Genomic DNA, 19994 nt, shown 5'->3' on the forward strand with positions numbered 1-19994 from the left:
CATAGCTGACTCTATGCAATCCATCCCAGCGTTGCCAAACCTCACCAAACCTAACCCATTTCAAATTCAGCAACGTTCAACCAAGATTGGACTATGAAAACCCTAAAAGTCTTTTCTGATTCCCTCTTGGAGCAATATCTTTATACTGAAGATGATGAATAGAAAGTGGTCGGAGTTGGTTGATGTAATACCTTGTCACGGTCAAATTGGAGTGTCTATGATATGTGATTGTTTTCTTCTACAGAAGTAAAACTTAATTTCTTATGTTTGCTCGACAAAGTTTTTGAAGTGGCCATTTTGGAGGAAGGATTTCATGGCTATTATGAAGGATAGAGTTGCTGCTCCTCACCTAAAAGTGACATATTTATGTCTTTTTTCATTGATTTTTTGTTGCTGAATATTAGGGTTCAATATGTATACTTGTGATGTTGCGTGATAACGAGAATAAGTATGCTTGTGCTTTGGTGATTCATATTGTTATTGATAGATGGAATGATTTTGTGAAATGTCTTCAAATTGCTGCAATTAGTGGTGATTAGATTGAGGCCCTTTTGTTCGAAATTACATTGTATTTGATTGGATTATTGGATTTAAATTGTAAAGTTCATTTCTTGGGCTCAATCACACTCTTTATTCACTAATAGCAACCAATGGATAGACTTCTGGATCCCTTTTTAGTCATTTTTAATTAACATTTATCAAGTTAGATGAAACTAATTATCCATCCCGATCTAAAGTGATCAAGGTCTATCTTATTGCCACCAAGCAACTTAACTATCTCATGTCTACAATACCGTTTGACAAAAGTAAAACTGCCAATTGGATTATAGGACATGTAATGATTCAGGCCCTATTGTGGAACAGCATGGACCTAAGGTTAGTCCTCACTTTATTCAATATGACTCCGCTAAGACAGTTGGGGATAAATGTGTATTACTCTATTCAGGACAAAATAATATGATGTGAGTATATGGCACATGGGAAAAGCTGCTTGATATTCAACATGGAGATCAATCTTTATCCAATCATTATGCTTGATTCAACATGGAGATCAATCTTTATCCAATCATTATGCTTGGTTCACAACTCTTTGTCAATAATTGGATACTTATCTCCCTACCTTGAATGATCCAGATGGTTTGCTAAACGCTAGGAGGATCTAAGGGTAATATTATATCTCAAGTCATTGGAGCCTAAGTATTACTCTATTCGGGGCAAAATAATATGATGTGAGTATGTAGCACATGGGAAAGCTGCTTGATATTCAGTGTGGAGATCAATCTTTATACAATAATTATGCTTGGTTCACGACTCTTTGTCAACAATTGGATACTTAGCTTCCTACCTCAAATGATCTAGATGTTTTGGTTAAACGCTAGGAGGATCTAAGGGTAATATTATATCTCAAGTCATTGGAGCCCAAGTATTTAAATCTCTGTCAACATATTACATCTCAAAGTTCTCTTCCTACAGTGGATGAAGTCTTCTCTTAAGTTTTTCGTTCTACAATTCCTAAGAAGATTTCTTCCATGCCGATGATAAAGATTAGTGGTATGCTTTCCCATGATTCTAGTCGACGTGGAGGTCGAGGTCATGATTATCGAGGTCATGGACGCAGTTTTGTTCATAGTGGAGGTCATGGAGGCCATGAAGGGAGAGTTGGGACTCGTGGTACCATCATGGAGGCCATGAAGGGGGAGTTGAGACTCGTGGTACCATTAGTTCTAGCAATGGTCGCAGTTCATGCTATTGCCATCATTGTCAAAGAGTTGGACATAGAAAAGCTTGTTGCTATATGCCTCACCCAGAGCTCAAACCACCCCTTACTGCATATGCAAAGGTTGAGGATTCTCTTGGTCCTCACTCAATAGTTCTACCAAGTTTAACTAAAGTTCATAATGTAGGCAATTTAGTTACATTGACACATGCTGAGTATGTTACATTCGTTCGCTCCCAACAAGTGATAGGATTTTCAACTCCTACTACAACTCTGACACAAACCTCCAACATAGTTCATCTTGTTTGTTGTTTGCAACGCCCGATTCTTGGGTTATGGACTCTATAGCTACCAATCACATGACTGGTAACTCTAAGCTACTATCTTCTTTTCATTCCACATCTCATTTATCATCAAACTCAGTTACATTAGCAAATGGCTCACAATCTCAAGTTATTGATACTAAAGTTGCTCATTTGAGTTCTTCTCTTTCTTTGTCGTCTATCCTTGCCCTAATCTCCTTATAATTTGATTTATGTTAGCTTATTGACTAAAGAACTAAATTGTTATGTAACATTTTCATCTTCTCATTGTGTTTTTCAAAATATGAGGACTAAATAGATGATTGGTGGGAGAGATTAATTGAATGGTCGGTACTGTCTTGATAAGAAGGTATTGGTTGTCGCAACTATCAAGCATACATCCACCGATGTATATCGAATGCATTGTCATGCTGGTCATCCACCAAAAATACTTCGGCTTCTATCTCCTAAGTCTGAGTCTATGAGTTCCTCTCAGTGTGAAGCTCATCAGTTTGGAAAATATCATAGAGTTTCTTTTTCCTTCCCACTTTCAGAGTCATGTGTTTAGTCCATTTGAGTTGGTTCACTCATATGTATGAGGTCTGTGTCATGTGCCTAATGTCTCTGGATTCAAATATTTTGTTACATTTGTGAATGATTTTTTCCTAAATAACTTGGTTAGTTCTTAATAAAAAAAACCGTATAGAGATTTTTCATTGCTTTCAATTGTTCTATTTCAAAGTGTTGAATCAACATGATATCTTTATCAAACATTTATGGTCAAATAATACTATAGAATATATTGCCGCAACTTCTAGTTTCTAGCGATTTCTTGAGTCTCATGGTATTATTCATCAGACCTCAAGCTCATACACTCCATAGCAAAATGGCATAGCCAAACATAAAAATCGACATCTTCTTGATGTTGCCCATTACCTCATGTTTCATATGCATCTACCTAAACATTTTTTAGGTCATGCTGTTCTTACAACGTGTTATTTAATTAATAGGTTTCCAACTTTTGTTCTTCACGGGGGGACAACATTCTCAATTTTACATCCAAATCATCCTCTCTTTTTTTACCTCTTCGAGTTTTTGGATGTGTCAATTTTGTCCATTATCTTTCTCTAAGTCTTGATAAATTGGATTCTCGTGTTGAAAAATGTGCCTTTGTGGGATAATCTCATATCAAAAGGGATACAAATATTACAGTCCTACTCATCATCATATGTTCATGTCTATAGATATGATGTTCTTCGAAAATCAGTCATATTTTTCTTCTTAAGTGGTTTCGTTGACACGTGGTGATGGTGATGGTGATGGTATCCTTTTGATGCTTCCATAGCCTTCCATTTCTCTAGCTACATCCACAAAAATTTCAATTTGCTAACGGCACGTATTATCGACATTGTACATTTTTGACTATGACAATACATTCTTCATCAACATCGGATTCATGCGTTCCCTCATTAATTACACCAGCCTCTAATCCCGATCCACCCATTGCTTCTCAAAAAGGCACACGTTCTTGTGTTGGTCATCCGAATGATCATTATGCTCCTTATTCCGATCTTTCTGATTGTGTTAGTATGCATCATCTTCTTTCAAATTTTTGTCCTATGATCATTTATATCCTACCTTCTTTGCCTTTCTCTTAGCATTGTCTTATGTTTCTGTGCCTAGCAGTGTTGCCGCAGCTTCCTCATCTGAGTTGGTGTTGTGCCATGAAGGATGAAATGCATGCACTAATTCAGAACCAAACTTGGCAACTTATTTCCTTACCTATTGATAAGAAACCTATTGGTTGTCATTGGGTTTTTACTATTACGATTCACCCAAATGACACTCTTGATCGATTGAAGACATGGTTAGTTGTGAAAAGATATATTCAGACTTATGGTGTCAACTATGATGACACCTTCTCTCCAGTGGCCAAAACTCCATTTGTCCATGTCTTTATCTCATTGGCTGCATGATTTAGCTAGATCTTTCACCAGTTAGATGTGAAAAATGCATTTTTGCATGGTGATCTAGCTGAGCAAGTCTATATGAAGCAACTACTTAGGTTTATTACTTGGGGAGAGAATGTGATATGTTATTTACACAAAGCTTTGTATGGACTTAAACAATCTGCTTATGCTTGGTTTGGAAGATTTAATGATGCAGTTATCAAATTTGGATTAAAGCAATGTTAGGTAGCTCATTCAGTTTTCAACTCTTTTTTTTTTTTTTTTTTTTTGGTCGAAAATGCTTCATTGATTGATACTAAGATGGTGGATTACAACTTGTGGGAAAATCTAAACATAGGATAAGATAGAGTGCATACGGGGGATTAAATACCCAATTAGTAGGAAGAGAACCGGTATTGTGGGATTTGGCGATCCAATCCGCGGCTTGATTTGATTGGCGTGGTTCAAACCGCAGAGAGACATTCTTCATTTGGGCTAGCAGTTGTCTGCAATCAAGAGCATAAGGCCGCGAGGCCCAAGGGATGTCAGTTTGGCCCAAGATGGAGTCCACAACCAAGAGACAGTCGCTGGAGATGTACACGGCTGATTCAGTTCATGAGTTTGAAGTGGTTCTTGTCAAAGCAGTTCGCATCTCCTTCAACCACGCGAGTGCTTGTTGAATAGCTAGGGTTTCGCCCATGTGTACCGATTGAGCGCGGATCTTCTTCGCAAAACCAGCGATACACAGCCCATCAGCTCCTCTACATATTCCGGCTATGGAACTCTCCGATCTGTTCTCCTCCCATGAACAATCAACATTTATCTTCAAGGCACCCGGCTCTAGAGGCACCCATCGGTTCAGTTCTAAGGTAATCTCTTTCCTTCTTGGCTACCACTTCTCGTATAGCTGCTGTGAAAGAAGCGCTTCGCTAATTAGTTGGTGTTGTTTTGTTTTCCAGCCTTGAAAGAGCAAAGCGTTGCGTGCCTTCTAGATTAGCCAGAGAGTAGTCGCAAAGATCGCCTTTTGGCTTGCCGATTTGTCAAAGAAAAGGTAGTCACATACCCATTGATCTGTTCTTGTAATCGATGTTGGGAAATGTCTATGTCGACAATATAAGTCAACCAAATATTTTTTGTCTACTGACACAGAATGAACAGATGCTCAGACGACTCTGGAAACTGGTGACAGAAGGGGCATGTAGGCTTAGGTATTATTCTTCTCCGATATAGATTGATTCTTGTAGGGAGACCTTCATTGCATAAGCTCCACATGAATTGTCTGATTCTGGGGTTAGTGTGTAGATGCCATATTTCTTTCCATAGTCGTTTTGGGGCTTGATATGAGGAGGATGCTTGGTTTCCTGTGGTGGCAGTGTTTGCTGTTCGAGTCTATGATAACCACTTTTAACGTTGTAGTTCCCTGAGTAATGTCCTTTCTATATTAAACAATCCGGTCTGGTAATTATGCTAAGTGTGGTTTGCTAAATCTCCTCTGAGATGTTGCTGTCGAATAACTCATTGATAAGTTGAGGATCTATAATATCTGCCACAAGTTGAGGGTTGTTTAGATTTGCTGGTCCACCAATTTTACCTGACATTAGCCAACGATCCTCTCTCAAATTGATAGATTTGCCATCCCCGACCTCCCATTTCATATTAGGCTTTAGGGCATCTCGGCCAACTAGGAGACTTTGCCAACCCCAAGATAGTCTAGCACCCTTTGTAGCAGTCCATAGATTACCATGAGGGAAGTAGAGGCCTTTAAAAATTCTGCTCCATAAGGCCTCTGGAGCTTGATGTAGTCGCCAGGCTTGCTTCCCCAGCATCTCCTTGTTAAATTCCACTAGATCCTTGAACCCCATTCCTCCTTGCTCCTTTTTCATTTTTAAAACATCCCAACTCTTCCAATGAATACCTTTTTGTGCTGCATTCTGCTTCCACCAAAAAGCTGAGATTTTCCTTTCAATCGCTCGACAAATGGATGGAGGTATTTTGAAGATATTCATGGCATATTGGGGTAATGCCTAAACAACCATTTTTATTAATATTTCTTTTCCCGCCTTCGATATTAACTGCTATTTCCATCCCTCCAGTTTTCTGTCCACCCTTGCCATGATCCAATTAAACATATGTTTTTTAGTTGGACCCCAATCTGATGGTATCCCTAAGTATTTTCCGGTTTTTTTCTAAATATAGGGACCCTCATTTCAGATGCAATGTTTCTTTTCAAGTCCTCTGGACAGCTTGCCCCAAATTATTGAGATTGATTGACTGGCCAGACACAAAACAGTAGTAATTTAGTATATTTGCAAGATTCTGAGTTTCCCTAATCATTCCATCCAAGAAGAATATGGCATCATCCGTAAAGAATAAGTGGGATAGAGGAGGACAATGAGGATTCAATTTAATACCTTTTAAGCTTCCATCTATAACAGCATGTTGCACCATGTGGGAGAGAACATTGGCCAAAATTATGAAAAGATAAGGTGAGAGAGGATCCCCTTATCTAATGCATCTGGTTGGAGTGAAGATTTCCCCTGCTTCACCATTAATTAGGATGCGAAATTGAGCTGAGGAGATACAAAATCTGATCAAATTCACCCATTTCTCGTTGAAACCCATCTTCTTCATACAATCACATAGAAAGTCCCACTCAACTCTATCGTATACTTTCTGCATATCCAGCTTTAGCACAGCTTGGAATTTTCTACGTCTTTCTAACTCTTAGTTGATGTAGAACTTCTTGAACTATAAAGATATTATCTTGTATTTGGCGGCCACCTATAAATGCACTTTGTTCCGGGGAGATGATAGATGGGAGCCAAGTTTTGAGTCTGTTCGCCATGACTTTAGTAATAACTTTATAGTTAAAATCACACAAACTGATGGGTCTGAATTATGTTATGCTCTCGGGATTTACCACCTTGGGGATAAGGGTTATAAGGGTCTCGTTTAGTGCTGGATCAAAGGAAAATATCTTCATGAATAATAGGCCACTAACTTTGATAATAAAATAAAAAAAAAAAAAAAGACCATTCAAACCGTCTGGTCCTGGGGCCTTAGTTGCCCCCATTTGAAAAACAGCCTGCTACACTTCTTCCTTGGTGACTTGTCTTGTTAACATCTCATTCATTTCCTTAGAAACAACAAGTGGACACTGCTCTAAGACTGGTTGATAGTATCGGGACCCCACGGACTTATATAGATCTTTATAATAACTTGTGATATGTTGTTTGATAACCTGAGGCTCACGGCTCCATACATTCTCCTCAAGCCGTAGCATATTGATTTTGTTTCTTTGTCTCCTCTGAATGGTTGTTGCATGGAAGAATTTTGTATTCAGATCACCCCACTTTAGCCAATTAATTTTGGATCTAATACCCCAATACATTTCTTCCTGACGCCATAATGTACTAATTTTCTCAGTTAAATTATAATATTCCTCACCCATGTTTATTTGGTCTATCATGTTCGTTATCTGAGTAAGCTAGTTTCTGAGCTAATCAATCTATTTGGATGCATTTTTAAAGGATCTCCGGCTCCATTTGCTCAATTCTTGGGTCACTTGTTTTGTCTTCCTAACCAGGTTTCCTTACTGTCCATTCATCCATGTCTTTAGCTAGTTGTATCTTTCTGATTGTACATATGAATGATGTCATCATTATTAGCAGTAGTTCGGGTGGTATTAAAAAACTTAAGCAATTTTTGCATAGATAATTCAATACTAAAGATATGAGACATCTTCGATATTTTCTTGGTATTAGAGTATCCTATTCACATGATGGTATCAATTTATTAAAACAAGAAATATGTTCTAAGTTGAATTTCTTGGAGTAAAGCCAATCGATACCTCTATAGATCCCAATATAAAACTTGACACAAAACATGAAGAATTAATGCGTGATTCAATGAAGTATCGGAGATTAGTTAGTTAGTTAAACTATCTCCTTTGCCATTAGTGCAGTATGTCAGTTCAAGACTTCTCCTCATATTACTCGTTAGGATGCTATGTTCCAAATCGTCAAATATTGGAGGGGAGCACTAGGTAAAGGACTATAGTTCCAAAATTATGATCTAAACACTGCAGGCTTCTCTAATGCCGATTAGGCTAGATGCCCTATGGATAGAAGATCAACTTCAAGCTATGTGTATTTCTTGGAGGTAATTTAATTGCGTAGAAAACCAAGAAACAACATGCAATTTCCTGATCAAGCGCTGAAGCTAAATATCGAGCTATGGCACATGTGACAAGTAAATTACAATAATATTAGAGATCGAAAGGTCACCATCAAAGCCATCAATAATGTATTGTGATTATCAATATGCTATTCATTTTGCATCTAATCCTGTCTTCCACAAACAAACTAAACACATTAATGTCGATTGTCATTTTGTGCGGAAAAATATTCAAAAATGAGAGGTTATTTTTCAACACACAAATATGCAGGATCAACTAGCAAACATTTTTACGAAATCTTCATGAAGGAATAGAGTGAGCTTCTTATGTAACAACTTCCGATTATTTGATATATACATCCCAACTTGAGGGGGGAGTAGTGGGAAATATTGCCAGTAATAAGGGTAGAATAATAACATAATTTGTGAGTGGGGATAAGCAGATAAAAGCACATTGTATATTTGTTTCCCTATTATTTTTATTGAATAATAGAAATCAATTATCTGTTAACAAAGTCCGAACCGTGATCGCTATTGTCAGTTAAGACAACATAGCTAAGTGAAAGACGCAGAGACGGACAAATTTAACATGAGTAAGATAGTACTGTCAATTGAACTCAACTGCGGAATACAGAGAGAATGGAAATTACAGCAATGCACAGGGAAAAGTTCCGACTATAGATACAAATTGGTATGTACAATGACAAGCGGATATTTATGCAAACGTACGTCGCTTATATGATGCTTCAGCAGCTTTTGTCCATCGGGAATATGTACACAGAGTTAACCGGTATAGAGATATGAAGCCACTTCATAACACCAGATACCACATCTAAATATGTTAATCAGCTCAGCATAGTAGGATGTCCAGTCTGAAGCATCCTCTTGATCATGTCCATTCCAAATGCAGAATCCGATGAACTGTCAATTGATGGGTAGATGTTAAGAAAAGGTCATGAGTTCAAGATACATTTAATTCGAAACCAGAATATAAAAAGACAATCAACTCGCTAGAGGACATGACACAGGGTTACGACTCAACAAACTCTGGCATGCTGTCAATTGTGTAGTGCGCCATGGCCACTCTCATACATCAAGCGATGTGTTACAGGAATTCACACCAATCATCAAGCTATCCCATCTTTCTTCTCTACTATTAAAGAATTGCAATATCCAAGATATATACAATCATTTCTAATTCCATGTACTTCCTATCTTCTATAAAACAGATATGGTCATTTAAACAATTTGCTTTTGACCCTGTCCTATGTCTGAAGGAAACAGTGACCACTATATTTACCAACGGCAAAAGAAAATCCTTGCCAGACCACAGAAAGCAAAAGTCAAAAAATTATGTCCTCAGACTTTCATCCATCATCTCATGTGTACACAGAGCAAATGCTGATAGCAGAAACCAAAGAGTCAAAATCATCTGGGACCACTTTACAGGGACAAGCTTCCGTTCCTAAACCACTAAAATTCAGATTCAGGCACCTGAAAACGACTGGAGCAAACTGAGTAAATGCTTTAAAGACATTGTTTGGATCAAGGAGATTGTCAGATTAGGGAGTCTAAAATCTTGCGTATACATCTCAGAAATGGAAAGGATGCCAATTCACTGATTCCAACCATATCAATGGCCATTTATCTGCTTTTATTTGAAGCACTTAAAAGGCATATCTAACGGATAATATATCTGTCGAATGCAGTTCAGCAAGAAAACTTATCTTTTCTAATATTAAGGATAAAAATCTGATAAAATCATGATTATCAGTGAACAAGCAAACCTCAAAGATTTGTGATCATTTAATGTTTACACAATTGAGGCCCCAACATTGGTTAGCTCCACCTGAGAGCTAACTTTCCAATAGGATTGCAAACAATTGATAGTGCATGATTCAAAGCAAACAGACAAACAAATTCCAAATTAGAAGGCCAATAAGAAAGATACCACCCAAATTTTTCTTTTATAAATTGAAAGTTAACAAACCAGACAGAGATGAACTCCTATTTGGCCTGGCTAGTCGAAAAACTAGATCAACTGACCTTGGGAGAATAATTTCATATGGAAATGAGATGACTCCTTCGCGATTTGGGATTGGGGGTACATGTTCCTTTTTGTCATTCACGAATCTTATTATCTGAAACAGAACATCCCGAAGCGAGGCTTCCAGTGCTGCCCTGCGGATGCTTCTATCCTCTAGGTTATTCTCTGCATTAAAAAAATATTACCATTGCAAAACAACAAAAAGAGGCAACGATGCATCTCCAATCAGATGTACATTATTGGCCATACCCCCAGTGTCAACAACTTTGGAATTATGCGACTTGACAGACTGTACTTTCGGTTGTTGGGCCACATTCAAATTGATATACCAATGTTCCCAATGTAGTTGTTCAATTTGTTTGCTGAACCATGATCCATGTTTGTTTTTGACTTCATAGAAGGATAAACATATCTGCATCACATAATCCAACAGTAGTTAGGAAAAAGAGGAATCTACACTATACCCTCACATACTCCCTAAGATTTCAAAATGATGGTAGTTCTAATCTCATTAAAGAATCTTGAGGGGCATGATATATTCAGGGCCTCAGAACTGCTTCTTTTTAGATATTCTTGGTGTAATCTCATCAGTAAGCCAAGAGCTGATGCTCACATGCACTAACCAGATGCATGACACACGCTTCTGAATAGTTTAAATGAGAGATTGAACAAGTGCATCCAATCACTTCCAAATTCACGCTTCACTAATAATCACCATTTAGAGATGAAAACCCCATAACTATCTATGATTCAAGTAAAATGTTCACAGGTTGAAGTACTAACCTGGCTTTTCTTATTTGGATGCTTCTCGACCCAACCAATGAATTGCTCTATCTTCTCTTCAATTTTCTTCTCAACTTCTGGATCCCCACATTGCACCTACATCATCAATACACAGGCACAACAAAACAAGCACAACTTCATGATGTGAAGTCCAAGATATCACAACTTATTAATTACGGATTGATCAAGGCTAAGTCAGATAAACCAAACAAGCTGGAAGCTTGGGTTAGTCGGATTAACAATTTACTATTTGAAGATCTCTATGTACCATAAGATGCAGAAAATTAAACATGTAGTTCATACATATATGAAGATGTTATCGCCGTTATTGACCATGAGAATTAGATAATCGAGGGAAGTTTTTTTTGTAGTCATTTAGACTCATGAAACAGTAATTTCAACATGCTTCCACAGCATATTGCACTTTGCCAATAGATGTCCACATTAAAAGGGGTATAAGGCTTAATGAAACATGGGTGCAGACCATGGACATAACTCCAATAAAGGAAACTCAGGATATTCAGCTAAAATAAGACATAATTGCATGTAACCAATTATTCTTAGAACAGAGACTTTACTATTGTTACTTTCATAGAGAAGTAAAGAAAAATGTTAGCTTTCTGTCTATTAAACATATACTATGTACTTGACCTCACAAAGCAGTAGAGATATCCAGACAATTTTATAACAAAGATCACCTCTGCTCACAGGCAGATAATGAGAAACACATCGCAGAAAATGGTGCATTGTAAGCCTCGAACAAGATTAAAGTTCCAAGATAATTACTAGATGATAGGATTACCCCAAATCTATCAAGTCACGGCAGAGCAGACCAACCCCACCAACCAATCGCCAACTACTTCTAACATCAAGATAACAGACAAATTTCAACAAGATGGAGAATAGGATGAGTAGCTCACCCACTTACATATGTAATTTCGAAAAGTTCCAAGTCGATTTCTTTGGGCCGCACAAGGCCTAAAGCTCGGTGGAAGATGATAGTGTGCAGTACACCTGAAAATCATCACCCAATTTGATCATTCAACTAAGAGCTGAGAAAAGGAAGAGTACAACAGAGAATCAGTTTATACTCTGGCAACAGACAACATGAAAACAACTGGAATTTAAAAAACGACCGATCCCTCAGCAAGCAAAGCCACTTCGACAGGAATCACAATCAAATGGGCAAAAGCGAATCCTCCTAATGGAAACACAGAGAAACCTCAGCAGATAAAAAAACCCAAGTCCCACGAAGCCGTTCTCTCTCACGTCCCAAACATAATTTCTACCCCGACCACTACCATTCCAACTTAAGAATCAAATTGCTACAAGAATTCCTTCCGATGATCGAAAGACTTACATCGGAGCACTTCCCGGATCTCGTAGTGCTCCACCTCCTGCGAAAACAACAAGAAACCGCGGGTTCGCATCAGAAAGCAAGCAAGAAGGCAAGCTACACTGACCAGCACGAAGAATCAAAGGCGACTGGACGCGAGGCGAGTCGGGCGTTGAAATCCTCAACGCTTCGCGACCCAGATGGAAGCGGATCGTTCTGGGTGTGTTCCACATACCAGTTCTTTGAGATTGCAGACTTCGCAGTTCATGATCGCGAAGGACCCAGAAGATAAAAATGCGAACTTTCTTCTGCTGATCGGTCGATCGGGGAAGGAGGAGCTAAAGGGAAGGAACCCTCGATCGACGAGGTGGATTTTGCGGCGAGTTGAGAGGGGCGGATTGAGAGACAGTGCCGGCTGATCTTGCCTTGAACGCTAATGGCTACAAGCTCCTCCTTTCTGCGAACTCTGATCGAGCTCTTTTGGCTTTGAAAGAAAGCTTCGTTCCAATTTTTGTTTTTCTTTTTTTTTTTTTCTCCTTCTTGTGAGAAAAACAGATAGAGGAGATGGAAAATTATTTTGTTAAAAATAATAAAAATGAATAAATACGTTTTGAAATTCGATTGAAATTATGAAGGAGGCTTTGTCGTTCCTTTTGTCAGATTCTCCTCTTTTGTATGGAAAAAGAAGGGCAAAAAGTTTTTATACATAATTTTATACTTATGCAATATGCAAAATGTGGTTGTCTGCTATCCTTAGGCTACTTTCTTTATTTTAACGTGCCCATACTCATATAATTCATACTTCTCATTAGTAGATGAATGTATTTCTCTCCCCCAAATTAGGAAATACGGAAGGTAACATTACGGATTCTTTCATCTCATTTCTTATTCCTTTAATATTTTAATGACCTGCTCAGATTCAAAACTTATATGCAATATATTAAGCCAATAAAAATAGGGAAAAAAAACTTGTATGCAATATGCTCAACCAAGTCCAATCATCTAAATGCCTAATTATATCAACGTGAAAAAAGATATCTGTTTTTAGAAAAAATAAATAAATCATCTCTAGAATTTCAATCTTGATTAATTTTTATTGAGATCCCAATGCCAAACTTGATCCCCTCGAATCACATATATATGGTGCCTGAAACTCCATTAAAACTCAATATCCGGTAGCTTGAGCCCAAGTCATATTCGTAATTAGGTGCATTGATCTCGAATAATCATTGGCCCGCACGCCTGGGCTACTCACGAACAACTTGACTTGGAATCAACCTTATCAACAGTTGTCAAATTTGTTTGGCAGCAAACCTTTGAGTATTGTTGCTAACGAGTTCTTTTGGGGATGGCCCAAAAGTAAAAGGCAAAACAATTTATTGGTGATCTGGGCCTAGCCGGAATAAGCATTAGAATTTGGCGATCTGGGCCTAACCCAAATAAGTAGGCCCACTACCCATAGAATGTTCGGCTAGTCTCGGGTCCTTTGGAAAGAGGATGGTTGGTTTAGAACTTAGAATACAACCTCCAAATCAACAAGAGATGGTATTCTCATTCGATCGGTTGGCCCCCCTTTGTAGGAAAAAACAATCTTTCGGTTTTATACGTGCATTTGAACCACATCATCAATTATCTGATGTGTTGACAAGATGAGAATGTGCATCCTCTCAGTGTCTCTCATTCGGTATCACATCCATCCAAATCATCAATCCATGCGAATAAAAATGATTGGCTAATTTGTGGTTAACGTAAAAGAAGTTGAGATTTGTTGGTGCCAATAGAAATAGAGATAAGAGGAGGATCTCTATCCTTTCTTCCCCTCGATCTTTAAAGTCCATGAGCTAAGTACTGCGGATAATGGGAACATCATGTCCAATTAATCATCCATTAAAGATACCTAGTTTCTTTATTATTCCTTTTTCCATACCATGAAATGGTCATATGGTGGTGTTATATATGACTCTGTATCAGTGACCGTTCCCACTTAACTATATCTATCATCCCCTTTTTCTATATCATCACAATAACCACCAACACCACCTATATTTAGTAGCTGCAGCAATAATCTAATTGTTCTGGTTTCTCTCATCATCTCAGTAATGGGAAAAAAAATCATTATATCTTATTAAGAAAGGGACAATATACTAATTATTTTGCCTTTACAAAGAAAGTCACTCTATAACAAACCTCTTATTTTATCATTCACCATCAAAGTTTTTGTATCCATTCCAGCTCTTTCTTTCTTAGTAAATCTAAGAAATAAATAGTGGAGACGATCTTGGTATTTCCATAAAATGATTCCTTTTGTTTTTTGGTCGTCTGCAAAACATTTCCATGACATGATACATAATCAACGGTGTATGATTGAAGTAGGACTATTGAGAGTACTTGGCCTCACCAGGTCGAAAGCTGCCATTGAGCTTAGTTTATGTCTGTTTGGGATCTTCAAAGTAGATTTGCTGGAGTTTTTAATCACACGTAACTAAGTAAGAGTAATAATGTACTAATAACAAACAAAATACACTCGCGAAATCTAATCTTGGGTTTCGACCGAAAAAACGAAAAATCTAATCTTGGGTGAGGAGAAATCTCTTCTTAACAGTGAAAGAGAGTGGGCTGTCAGCATGTCAGTGAAATATACTCTCTCTCTCTCTCTCTCTCTCTCTCTCTCTCTCTCTCTCTCTCAGACAGGTTTGTTCACAAACTCCTGTAAATTCCTCAACCCACATGCTATCATCTTTTGTGCAGAGAGACATATGATCTTGTTCTTTCACAGCTACACTTTTGTCAGGTTTTCTGAACACCTCCATTGGAATTGCAACAGTTCTGATCTATCTCCATTATTTTTTCCCATCTATTTTGGTCTCCTTTTCTCGTGAAAGGAGTCACTGTCATGGAATGTTATACCACCAAGAACCATCCATTTTTCTACTTTCAATGTACTCTCTCTCTCTCTCTCTCTCTCTCTCTGGTCACATGTGTTTCTTTGGACGACGGATGCTTACAAGATTGAAAGACCCTTTGGCAATTACCCATATAACTTTGAAAGGGATGTTTGTAGATCCCAAGATGCATGTGTAAGGAAACCCTAATGATTTTTCGGGTGTAATTTTTGATGCGTTTTTTCTCCCCCCTTTTGACCGATCGTCTGCTGTCGCCCATCAAATAATTCAACTTAGTATTGTTGCTCATCAATGAACGTCAAGAAATTAATACACCCGATGTCCCCTACCCAAACTATTCTTGGCCTATTTTCTGTAAACGCTTTTTTGAGAATCACACAGCCCAACATCATCATTAGAATTTGAAGCCGCAATTTCTAATTTCTACCCTCTTCCCCTACTTTCCTCACGAATAAGACTCAGCTTATTAATATGAGTAATTCAAAATATAAGGTGTTATCGTAATATGGGTACTGGAATTTTCTTTCGAATTGAAAAACACACACATACACACATATATATGTATGAGTATGTTTGGGAGCTAATTCGAAATTGCTAGTACAGCGAAAGTTATATGTTCGGCCTGAGCACTGATGGTCGTCCATTTACACGGAGAAAAATGGAAAATGTGAACCCCATCAGCTCGAGTAAAAGGTAAATAATGCATAATGTGAGCGAACAAATGAATCCTCCTATGGGAGATAAACAAACCCATGGCAGACTCCATGAGAGGTCAATAATTGAGAGGATGACATGATCTGGCAGTATATGCTCTGTAGTGTAATTTGATGGGGGCGGGGGAGACGTGACGTCCCCTGTCAATTTGAGTAACACAGGAGGGTCGACTTTTAAAGTGCGAGCTTTTTCCATGTCCATCGGTTGGTACAAAAAAGACTCCTTGCGCAACAAAAGTTAATTAACGTACAACACGAGTTCATAGTAGAGTTGGAAAAATTGCTACACAAACTAGCATATCAAAGGGACTGCTTGACAAGTTTTTATGATGTGTTGATACAGAGTTATCAACCATAGGTCAGAAAGAGAAGTTTGAGGCGAAAGTTCAAAAGATCGCAGTTGACGACGCATAACCAAACCCAGGCCAATCTATTCATCTGCATATGATTGATCCGCCATCATCTTCTTTACTAACTGTCTTCCTAAGCTGTTCTCATCGTTCCCTAGCTGAAAAAGCTGTGACGCAGAAATGGGTGTGCGGCACCACCTCCGCGTCGATTAGAAAGAGGAGAGCTGGCGTCTACGGGGGCTTTTGTTGAACTTCTTTTTGCTTTTCTCCTCATCACTCGGATTCCTTCTGCCGACTTAAATCAAATTAAGTCTCCCTAAGCTTGGTCGAAACGCGTTCGATTAAGCCGTATGAAAAGTACATGTTCAAACCTTGGAACTGTTCCCAACAGCGAATCCTCAGCCACCCAAACATTCCCATTTTCCCACCAAAAAACGAAAGAGGACGAATGTTGAGAAACCCTAGGAAAAGCTAGAATTGCCGCTAAAGAGGGAGACACGGCGGGGGCCCCGCGTTAGAATGTGGGTGCGGATCACATCCATGCATCGTTGTCACCCTCATCGCCTCTCTTCCCCCGCCCCTCTAATTTGGCCCGTCTAGCTACGCTTCTGGTCTACTGATTAAGTCGTCGCGACCCCTAACGCTACGCTTACTCTCCATAGAATATATATTAATGATTGTGTCCTCGCTACGTGAAAATTTCTATATTATTGAAAGTGGGTGGACTTGTTTATTCAAAGGTTAGGTTTGATGGAGAGATTCGGCGGGAAAGCGAATCCCACTGGGACTCCCGAGACGACAGCAACAGATAGTGACCGGGCACGTAAAGGTTGATAATGCAAAGATAGGGAAAAATGCCTTCAGTTCCGGCTTGAGATGAGCAGTGGACCGCGGAACCGACTCGAGGGGCTATCCAATCAAGACGGAAGAGATGAAATGAAATAGAGGGAGGACTTACTTCGAAGAGCCGAGATGAAGAAATTTGATGTGAAAATTGCATGTGTAATGGATAGTCCATCAGAAGGTACAAATAGTAAATTCTTAGTATGGATCATTCTCATGAAAGTTTGAGATGACATTAGGAGATTTAGTAAAGTTCCAATCCACTTTTGTGGGCATACAAGATGGATCCCAAAGATCGCTAACACAACTCGTGTTGCGCATGTAATCTTGTTTACACTTGTCATACACTCTGGATTTTCATTCAAATGCTTTTCATGCAACCCTCATCTTCATCTTTGTCAAAAGAATGTGAATGCATGCGACGCAGTTTCGTATAACATCTGAGAAGTCGACAGGCATCAATAGATATAAGACTTTGACAGCTGATGGAGACCTGAGGAAATCACGATCCCACTTGCACAAGGACCACAAGCTACCGTGAAACTAATTTGTCTAGAGCACTGAATCGGTCGTGATCGTTGACAATAATGAGCCCAGCACGAATTAACATTCATATTACATAATCCTTACAGTGATCATCAATTTTCGTAATTTTTCCACAAAAGTACTTTCATCGTATTTCGTGTACCTCATGAACTTAAGCTCCTCGATCAAATCGTGCATCACACTGGATGATTTAATCGGAAGATGCCCTACGATGACCGCTCGATTCGGACTCTAATCAACTCTGCGTCTAAATTTCCTTTTAGGCAAGGAAAAAAAGAGAAGAAAAACTGGGTTCATTATAGAATTTCGCTTGCTCATTCCATGTACTATTGTCATGCACTGTTACAGATGCACTCTGTTAAAACGCAATATCAAGATGGAGAGAGCGAGAGAGAGAGAGAGAGTCATGCAAAAACGTGAGGTCGTTTTCGCTCATTCTTGACAAGGACCGGACCCGGGGGAGAAAAGCCGGGCAGCGGGCAGGAGGTGTCGGTCACTCCACATTCGGTCTCGCGGACCGGACGGCACGCGCGGTCAGGGGGCCCCCTGCAAAGCGCGCGCGCGCGGGGGAGTTCTCGAAGGAAGCGGGCGAGTCAAAGCTCGGTCAACAGTCCCTCAAACACGAGAAAGAAAAATTAAAATTAACAAGAAAAAAGCAAGTGGGAAACGAATATGGTAATGCTTTTCCATTCCCCCAATTTTTTTCCCCTTTCGCATTGTGATTTCACTTTCAATTTGACCGGAGCAAGCGTCCCTCTCTTATTGCTATTTATTTTTTATTATTTTAGTTTTTTTTTTTTTTTGTATTGCAGGATAATTCCAAAAGCGACAATCTAGGTTGTTGCACTAGGGTTTCTTTTTCTTTTTTAGTGTCTATCTTTTAAGAAAACTACTCATTAGGTTGCCATTGTTGGCCATCCTACGTTATACATCACTATATCAACAGATTTCGGTAGAAAACCGGCCGGAATTGTTACATTGATATTTCGTGCAAATAGTTATGATCAACAAGTAAAATTAGAAGGTTATGTGATTCTCGAAGGATGATCTCCGGCGATTCATCGGTTAACAAAAAAAAATGAAATTAGAAAGTTTAAGACGCTCATTTTGATTCTATTAGCATTTGGAAATGTTTAGGGCACAAGTTGAGGGCCATGACTTCATTCTTAAGGATGAGCTTCCCTTTACTTGGGAAAATTTAAAATTTATTGGGTAATTTCTTTTTTGTTGTCAATTCATGCAAAACGAAGACTATGTGTTAAACCCTAAATGAAGAATTGAACAAGCAGGGGCATGTGTTGAACGTGAGGAGGTGCTTATGCCACTAGCGCTATTGTTTTCACTTGATTATATGTTAATGGGTGTGGGTGGGAGTTGGGGAATGTGATCAATAATTGGGGTCAAGATCTAGGGGGGAATCGAGTCAACCTAACCCACCCTTACGGAATGTCTTTTAGCATGCAAGAATATGTATAGAAGCCGAGGCGCCAATTTACCCGGAATTGATGTTTAGCGACTGATTCCGCTAAGACTTTTCATTCAGAGGATATTTGACGATTTCAATTAAGAAGACACCCACTTTATTTAATGTGAACATGGGAATTTAGAATGGAAATTTTGGTTTTTGGCTGTCCACATAGCAAGAAAGCCGATTAGCAAAACACCCGTTGATTAATGCTAAATCGGAATTCAATTTTTCACGACAATTTTCAATAAGAAGAAACCCACCTTTTAAAAATAAAAAAAATGTATAACCAGGATGTGAACATGAGAACTTTCAAATGGAAAAAATTGGCAAACTTAATTAACAAGTTAGGACCCCGGTCTACGTGTTTGCTAAATTTATGGTGTACTTTATTGGGGAAGCAAATTTTTTTTTTTATAACATAGTATAATGATTTGATTATTGTAGCACATCCCTTTGAGGTCCGACAATTAACTAATTAAAATCATGGAATTCTAAGGATTAACTAATTTCCAAAGCAAGGGATACCAGAAGTCAATGAGCTTTGACATATCTTAATATTTTTTTTCCTTATCATGATGAAAACGCATTATGCTCAATATTTCAAAAACAATGTCCACAAATGTTATCTTCGAAGCCAAGTGATAAGATTTCGTTCTTCGTCTTCACTTATTTCCACGTTGCGATGGTGATTGACGAATGGTTGTGCCAATTGGGGGACAAGCGGACCCCGCCTTTTTCTCGCCTCTGTTGTTTTCACTGCTTTTTAATCTTATCATATTGTTTTTTCTCCCACGTACCTATCAATTTACGTGGTCCAAGGTTTTACAATTCTAACCACATCTTTTTTTTTTTTTTTTTTTT

General features: G+C 38.6%; 1 protein-coding gene across 1 annotated transcript; it reads right to left on the reverse strand.

Annotated features, from left to right (window-relative positions):
- Window positions 1-8721: 8721 nt before the first annotated feature.
- On the reverse strand, window positions 8722-12811 carry LOC104457257 (autophagy-related protein 101). The gene is made up of 7 exons (XM_010072192.3): window positions 12546-12811; window positions 12335-12371; window positions 11903-11988; window positions 10975-11070; window positions 10441-10603; window positions 10191-10356; window positions 8722-9065 (listed from the first exon to the last, which is right to left on the reverse strand). The coding sequence occupies exons 1-7, from the start codon at window positions 12576-12578 to the stop codon at window positions 8990-8992; spliced, it is 657 nt and encodes a 218-aa protein (XP_010070494.1). The 5' UTR covers window positions 12579-12811; the 3' UTR covers window positions 8722-8989.
- Window positions 12812-19994: the final 7183 nt, after the last annotated feature.

This window comes from Eucalyptus grandis, chromosome 8 (assembly GCF_016545825.1).
Source record: "Eucalyptus grandis isolate ANBG69807.140 chromosome 8, ASM1654582v1, whole genome shotgun sequence".
NCBI classification, from domain to species: domain Eukaryota; kingdom Viridiplantae; phylum Streptophyta; class Magnoliopsida; order Myrtales; family Myrtaceae; genus Eucalyptus; species Eucalyptus grandis.